Here is an 8802-nt window from a genome sequence, read left to right as displayed (position 1 = left end):
TGATACATAAAGTATAATACCCTTTCCAAAAATGTCATGTCAGTGAGACACCTGCCATGGGCTATGGTGGTTAGTTCCTGATTTTGTTTTCAAAAATATACTGCATATCTATTTATATATTTATATAAACAACAACAAAACTTTTGATGATTTTCATTTTTTTTTTTATAATTCTAAAATACATCTATAATATTTAGAAACAATATGTACAATTAACCCCCGCAATAGGCTTTGATGCAACAAATTCTTCTAAAATTGAAGAATAAATTAAGGTCTTAGGAGAAACACTTCTGTTTGTAAGGCCAGGGGGGTTTAAGAGCCGATAGACTTTGCTTGTCACACTCTCTCTCTCTCTCTCTCTCTCTCTCTCTCTCTCTCTCTCTCTCTCTCTCTCTCTCTCTCTTTCACACACACACGCACACACACACACACACACACACACACACACACACAGACGAAGGACATATGGTTCCAGTTGTACTTACTGAAGGTAATTGATATTCAGCAATAGTTTCGGCGAAGTTCTCAGGTTCATTCAGTGAACAGATGAGAACTTATATTCTCAGAGGCTTGAATGTTGAATATTTAGAGTCTATTGTAACACTAAGGGAACTGACACGCTGTGTAATGTCAGTGAGATGTCCGGTAACACTTCCCGTTTGTGAGCTTTCGCTTTTCTTTCCTGCTGCGTTCTGTGTACTCGCTCCTGCTGTGTGTGTGTGTGTAAAATAACTGAAACCTTATAAAACATTTATGTTTCAAGAGTCCTAACGTTATATGAACTTACATGCCCATGAAGGCCTCAATTTGTAAGAGACGTGTTCTATATGATTTACCATTCAACACAAAGTGTATCTAACCCAACATCCATGGAGTGTATTGTTACCAGACAGCTACAGCTGATATCACATCCTCTCTCCATGCTGTTTCGTCGCCTCTGCGACTCACCACACTCTTTTCCAGCTTCCTCTAGGTCTTATGATGCACGATCAGATCTCGCTGCACATGAGCCGATACAGGAAAACCACCACATGTGAGAGTTCATCCTCATGAAGGGCTGGCTGCTTTTATAGAGTCCCAACTAACTAATGCTCTACTAGAGAAACGCAGTCCATGCCTGTGGGATGACTGTAAGCAATGTGCAGAGGAAGACAAGTAAAGATGGTGAGCTCGAGGAGGTGGTCCATGCTGAAGATATGTGATGGTGGTGGCTGTGGACTCTGTCAGGTGGCTGCACTGTGATGTAACCATTGATGATGCGAACCAGTGGGGGAGGTGGAGACTGGACCATAGTGCTGCGGAGAGAAGACAAGAGAGCAGAACAGATAAATTAGATGATAAAAATCTATCCTTTTCTTTTAAAGGCCCCAAAACCAATTTTCTAAATCAGCTTTTTACTATGAATGATGGGGTCCTACAGTTAGAACAGCTTTGCTTATTTAGTGTTTTTGTGTGTGTTCTCCTCAAAGGTTTGAGAAGGACGGAGTTCAGTTGGAAAATGTATTTGATGTTACATACTGCCATGAACCAATCAGGGTTTAGCAACATTTATCAACAGTTATGGGGTTGTGTGGTCATGTTGCCAGGCTGCCGTCAGTCAAATGTGATCAAATCCTCATGAAGCAGATTAGTAAGTAATAGCAAAGGATGTTTTTTTTTCCTAGCTTTAAATTTGATCGTTGCTTTTTTACTCATGGCTATTAAATATCATAGAAAATATTTCAAATATGAAACCAAGTTGGCAGGGGCCTCTAATGTACGTTGTGAGAATAACAATTCAAAAGCAGGTTTTTTTTTTTTTTGCAAGAGTGTGTTGCTCAAAAACCTTCCCATATTCAGGAGTTACAACAGTTTGGGTAAGACCTTATTATTTCCGGACTAATTACCATATTTATTTATTTTATACTTCGCCACTATACTGTTCTTTGGGATTGAAAAGAAAATCATAATAATCTGCAGAAGAACCGGACTCCCTACGTCGCCATGTCGTCCGCGATTCAAGAGAAAATGTGCAGACTGCATGGAAAAAAAACAATGGAAATATGAATGATGCTACACAGGAAACATTCTCAACAAAGGAATCCACAGGCCAATCAGCAAAGATTTAGCGAATACAAAACTCCGAGGCTTGCAACCCATTGATCAGCGTATGGCTATAAACCAACAGCCAATCAACCCGCATGCTTCGCTCTCTTTCTCTTTTTCTTCTCCTCCCAATATTATATATCCTGTCTTTCTGTCTGTATCTGTCCTCTTTTAAACAAGTCTGGCAATTAAATCATTTCTGATCTGCCGTTTGATCTGCAGAGCTTGTGTGGTTTGGACTGGGACGAGGCCAGGCAAAACAAACACCCAAGTTCCTGAAGTCGGAATCTCCTCATACCAGTGAGCTGCAACAGCAGTGTGGAAAGAAAAGTGTGTCTATCACCATTGCAAAAAAAATTCAATTACGTCCCAGCCCTCACCTATCATCGGTCGCTATTCTGACTGCAGACAAACGAGACCACATTTAGAGGGATTGTTGTGGACAAAATGAGTTTCCGTTTGGATGGCCGGCTGCAATCTCTTTGGCTGAAGAAGGGACAACATTGGAAACGTTTGGAGAGTTAAGCGCCAGTGAAATTAAGATGGTTAAAATATGCAGTGTTAGAATCAGTGATAGATGATCGAAAAAAACACCCAAATAGGCAATAGCACATAGATCACAGTGACATGCCAAAGCAGTAACAATCCTCTCTAGAATCAAACACAAGCCGCTTCGCAGATTACACTCTTTTTATTTCCCTCACAAAATTACCCATGACTGATTTCATTACTCACAGACACTTGGAGATAATATTATAAGCTTTGCATTGATTGGTGTTGTCTAAAGACTGTACAGCCTGCAGCTTTAGGCTTTAGTTATTAAATACATTTTAGTATGGACGATTATTTCAGACCAAACAAGGGGCAGAACTCTTAACTGGTACCTTGTTTAGCAAGATTTATTTATTTTAAAGTGTCTGTAAATTATTAAAGCAGCAATTTAAAAGTCCAGAGCAAACATTTTTTTTAAAGTTATGGAGCAGGTTTATTTAGATTTGAGGGCAAAGAGAGGTGTCATGCATCAAACACAACGGCGAACTGTGGCTCTATAGTTCGGTAACTCTCTCCCTTTCTCAATCATCCACCTTTTCAGACGTTAAAATATACAAAGATGTGCACCGTGTACACTAACATATGTACACAAACAGTCTGTTTCCTTTCCGTTCAAAATACACGGGCTCTCAGAAAGAGAGAAAACATTTCTGCAGACATAATGTACACAAGCGTTCACAAACCCCCTCTGTTCCTGTGAAGAACAGACGCTACATGGTTGGACATTTCTTCCTGTAAAGAATTTGGAATTTTGTATACTGTATATGGAAAAACACATACGGATATATGGAGGTAAAATATATCTAGATGCTTGAGAGCAGAGTCCAGTTTTGCAAACCCTTACCCACCAGTAAGCTGCAATTTTGAAATCACTGGAATAAATTGTAGCCTTACCAGGTTCAATTTGAGATAAAAAGACATTTTATCTTCTCTTATTTCTCATTCATCTTGTTCCTTTCACGTGTTCCGCCCCCAGTGCAGGACCCACAGTCCACTGCACTGTTATTATGCAACTTGTTATCTGCTACAACAGCAAACGTAAAGGACTCAGATCTGCTCACGTGCTTAACCTCTAGCAGAACTGTTGAGTTTATCCCAATATCCCGTAGTCAGATTTAAACATGCAGAGAAACATGCTCACACCGATGGACAATTTACATTCTCCCAACCACGATAACCTGCATGTCTTTGGACTGTTGAAGTAAACTGTAGCAGACAAAGGAGAATGTAATGTAGAGGGAATTTGCAGCTTTGTATTAACAAAGGAAGAGGAAGAGTCGGGGTAAAAAACAGACTTCAAATATTGAACTGAAATGACATGGTTAATGGTAGCCTATGGCTTCGGCAGGACCAGAGTTTATGTTCCTGCATAAACAGTTTCCATCTGTATAATGTTGATACTAGCCATCGGAAACAAGCACTAAGTTCCACACAAATTAGGAGTCTGGGAGGGTTGACCAGGCAAACACATGCTCATTCAGGAGTCAGATAAAAGAAAAAAATTATACTAAAAAGATTCAATTTGATTTTGCACCTTTATACTATGTTCACACTACGAGCGACAAAGCAACATGCTACGAGCAATGTTTTCTCCCACAGTCCAAAAATGTGCATGTCGGGTGAACTGGAATCTCTTAATAGGTGTGAATGAATGTGGTTGTCTGACTATAAAGTATATGTTATGACTTGTGATGGATTATCCCCTGAGCAGCATAAGCTGGTGTAGAAAATGGATGTCGGGTCAAATAAACCTTTTTTGCTTCCTGCCCACGTGCACAATTATATTCATCACAACATAACATTGTGCCATTACAACAAACTAAAATAACTGTCAACACGGCAGACCACACCTTGTGCAAAGGTCTCCTTTTTGTCTGAAAGGTGAGCTTGTTTTGTTGTCCGGTCATAGATCCCTGCCTGGAGCTACTGTGAGAACAAAACCGGATACTTAGCAGGAATTCCCAGGCTGCTATTTTTCCATCTAAGACACTTATCTAGGAACTAGTCTGGACTCATACTACGCTGCATGGAGTGTGTGTGTGTGTGTGTATGTGGTGATATCTGTGCAGATTGCATGAAGACTATGGTGATGTGATATGGTGGCTGTTTGAGCCTGCGGCATCACACCAGGAAGTGTCAGTTCTATTCTATAGACAGGTGGAAAGGCTGCATTACACATTTCCAATTGCCCCTCCCTCCTCTCACATCCTCTCCGTCTTTCTTCTCTGAGCTTTTACCGTTATACTCTTTTCTTTTCTATTGTCAACACCTGTGACCGTCTCGCTTTTTCTACGTTTCTCCTCATCCCTTTTTCACAGCACAGGAGACAGACAAGTCATTAATGACAGATGTGTATCAGAAACAAGATGCCATGCACGTTCATCTTTTCACCCCTCCCCCTGTCCTCTTACCTCTCCTCAATGCGAACCCAAAGGTCATTAAAATGCCGGTGCCGCTGTTTCTTCTGCTTGTTCCTCCTCTTTTTCTTCAGCATTTTTCTCTCTGCTTTCTCAAGCAGCTCCAGGCTGTCCGGCGGCAGAAGCATGTGGGGTAACAGATCGTCCTCCAGGGGATGCCCCTGATCGTCCTCTTTGTGGGGGAGCTCGTGGAGGAAAGGCTCGAGAAGAGGGGGCTCATCGTGGTAGTCTTCTGACTCTGGCGAGTCAGGTCTGGATGATGATCTCCTAGTGGGTGCAAATCACAGGAACGTAAGATACTTTTGAAAGAATTTAGTCACAGAATGTGCCATTTACGCTTAAATATGACCTTTAACGTCAGCTTATGTGGTATGTGACCTATTTGTCCCACACAATATTATCAATACTTCTGGAGTAAACCTATATGATGGGTAGAATAGTGTTTTTAGTTGTCCTTCAAAGGTACTAGGATTTGTGGATGCTTTGTTCAGCAAAGACTGTAGATTGTTGTTGTTTGCATGCAAATTATGCCAAACAAATGTGAGTCTCAGGAATGCTTGTTTTCCTCTAGTCTTTTTTCTATGCATGTCCCTGTCAGTTGGGTGGATGGTAAGTCAAAGTTTGCACAATTCCAATATGGGCTGAAATCATGGCAATACAAAATTACGTTTGGTTTGGAGAGACCAGCTAAGCCACTTCAGGTGGAATCCACCACCAAAGCCAAAAATCTTCTCTGCCGTATTGTCAAGTATTGGTTCCTGAACAAATGGATAAATGGTGGAGAAATTGATTGTGCTGCAGAAGTGTTATATATTCATTCACACACACACACACACACACACACACACACACACACACACACACACACACACACACACACACACAAGAACACAGATCTGCAATGAGATAGCCACCCGCGGAGTCTGCTATGGTAGACTGCACTACATGCTTCACAGCAGGAGGTATAAGCTCTGCTTGGGTTGGCCTTTTCAACAACACTTCTTTGGTGGCTGGTGGGTAGTTTGTCAGATTTATCTCCATTACAATCTACATAGTGGAAAAAAAATAGACAGCCCCAGTGAATAAGGAACATCACTGAGCATATTTTTTTCCTTAAACTGAAGAATCTAAACATGAGATCTTTACAGCTATCCGACCACCACAGTGCACACGGAGAGTTGGTTTACCACCGTCGACTTAAAGGACGCATATTTTCATGTCGAGGTGGCTCCGAAACAAAGGAAATTCTTGCGTCTTTCACTTTCCAGGGGATAGCCTACCGGTACAACAGGCTGCTGTTCAGCTATTCTGTTGGCTCTCCGCACCTTCAGCAGATGTGTGGATGTGACACTGCAGCCACTGCACGACCGTGGCATGAGTGTCTTCTTTTATCTTGAAGACTTCATCATCATGGCCAAGTCCAGAGAATGCGATATGTTCGACAAGGGTCAATTGGTCTTACTCCAGTTGAGGTTTGCGGTCAACTGGAAGCAGAGCACAACAACCCTCAGCCACTCCAACAGGTGGCTGGGGGTTGTGTTCAATGTGTGCAGGTTGCGGTCCACTCTATCGGAACACAGATAAACAGCCCCGCAGCAAACAGTTGGCAAACTGTGTGATGATGACTGTATTGACCATCATGAAGACTTACAGTGTTCTTGGTCCTCCACCACTTCAGGCCCCTTATATGGGGGAAACACGTGATGATGAGGACCAACAACTGCACCGTGGTGGCCTGCACAGGCAGGGCGTGGTTCAGCCCGCAGCACTGCTGGGTCATTCCTTGACTGGAGAACAGGGGTGCCCACCTCATGTCCAGAGGCGGAACCCTACCAGATGAGTGGAGGCTTCCCACCAAGGTGGTGAAGCAGATTTGGACATGGTTCAGGAAAATCCTGATCCACTCCTGAGGGTGGACACATTTGCACCAAAGTGCCATGGCCAAGAAAGCCACTTTCCCCGCCTTTATCAGACTCATCCCTTACACGTTGGAGAAAGTGAGGGAGGAGCAGGTGTCCAGGCTAGCCACTAGCCACTCTGCATCGTGGTATGCAGAAATTACTCAGATAATGGCGGGCCAGCCCTGGAACATCCCCAAGTTCTGGGGTGTTCCTTCTCAGGAGGCTGGTGCGATAGGCGTATTGCCCACTCTGGGACATCCTCTCCAGGCTTTGTTCCTGAGGATAGGCTGAGGGGGCCTGGACTATCCAGGCAGCAGGGTGTCTACTGCTTGTCTGTTGACTCCTGAAAGGTTAGGCCATGGCTCTACCAGCTAATTTGCATACTACCTGACTGTGATGACTCACATCTAGCTGGTCAAGATTAGTGTGGTTGGGTCTCTGGTATATTGCAGCAGGGCGTGCATTAATTGGGCTCTTCCCACCATGCCCATAGAGTCCAGTTGAGGACAGAGCCTGTGTGAGTTAGAATGGATGTAACAGTATTGTAACCCCAGTTCTATAAGCAAAAGCAGAGCCCTCGACCAAGGGGGACCTGTCGCTCCTACGTCACTCACTGAAGAGGGTGTAGGATGGCAGACAGCTGGGTGTGCTGCATTATATACTGCGGGGTCCACACGTACTTGCGTAGAGTCCACTATATGGCTCTACCTGTGCTTATAGAACTAGGGTTACAATATTGTAACCTTCATTTTTGATGAATGATCGTGGTCAGCTCTTATGGCTGTGACAACCGCATTGTTTTATTGCTTCACAGTAAAAGCCAGCCCATGTTTCGGCAGTTGAATGCTTTTCATGTAAAGCAGTATGCATTTGGTATGCATTAGCAGTAACTTAATACAGCTCTGATACAGCCTTGGGACAGTGAACAGCAAACAATGCATCGTTTCTTGTAAATCCCTCACGTATTTGAGAGCAATTCGATTTGAGTGCAGGAATGGCAGACTCCGCCTGTTACAATGGAAAATATGATTATATGATATGATAAATAAGTATCAAAAACAGGGCTTGATTCCATGAAAATCCTAAAGATTATAACTTTAAAGCTCATTGAGTTAACAGCTTCCTTGTTTAAGACTAACAATGATACACTAGTTTAAACCAATGGGAACAACAAATAGCTAATTCCTGTAAAGCTCACTGTTGGTAATATAATAACAGTTAAGTTTATAATTCTCCTGCTGGAAGTTTAAAGGCAATGAAAGTCCTTTGTATCAACTGTAAAAACAACAGTGCTCTGAATCTCACTATTTCTTTTCTTTTCTTTGATCACCAACTTCCACACCAAAATGAGCCCTTTATGTGATAAATAGATTAGTGGTTCACTCTCCATTGTCAATAGTACAGGTAAAGTACTAAATTATGATGAGACGATAAAATAATACTGATGTTCAGGAACACTTGGAGAAAGTGAGAATCCCTCAATGGATAACTACTGAGCGCAGTTTTTCCTTATTTGCAGACAACGCATTTCTCACAAGGGCCGAAGCAGAACTTGAACATCTGTTTCAGGTCTGCAAATGAACACAGACCAACTATGGAGTTGTGCTTACTGGGAAAATGATTTCCCATTTGAAATCCAGTGAAAAAGTTGAAAGGAATATATTCAAGTCAGGGCCATGAGACAGTGGTTGCCCTGTAAAATGTGGCATGGAAATGAAACCCTACACCGATTTAAGTGATAAAGTATGGGCCTTGGACTTTTACAGAATCATGTTTTCAGAAGAAGTCATCATGTGCAACAGCTATGGTGAAACATGATATCTTCTGTCTAGTTTTCCATCCGTGAT

At 42.4% G+C, this 8802-nt stretch overlaps 1 protein-coding gene across 1 annotated transcript in view; it reads right to left on the bottom strand.

Moving 5' to 3' along the window:
* Positions 1 to 1096: 1096 nt before the first annotated feature.
* The window catches only part of trabd2a (TraB domain containing 2A), a 52028-nt gene continuing 44322 nt past the window's right edge, over positions 1097 to 8802 (bottom strand). Inside the window, exons 6-7 of the mRNA XM_076079872.1 lie at positions 5049 to 5321; positions 1097 to 1295 (exon numbers count right to left, since the gene is read on the bottom strand). Of these exons, the coding sequence (XP_075935987.1) occupies positions 1097 to 1295; positions 5049 to 5321 (472 nt within the window). The remainder of the gene's footprint in view (positions 1296 to 5048; positions 5322 to 8802) is intronic.

This window comes from Anarhichas minor, unplaced genomic scaffold (genome assembly GCF_050575085.1).
Source record: "Anarhichas minor isolate MPS153535 unplaced genomic scaffold, ASM5057508v1 ptg000073l, whole genome shotgun sequence".
Lineage (NCBI taxonomy): Eukaryota > Metazoa > Chordata > Actinopteri > Perciformes > Anarhichadidae > Anarhichas > Anarhichas minor.
This window is presented reverse-complemented; position numbering and strand designations above follow the sequence as displayed.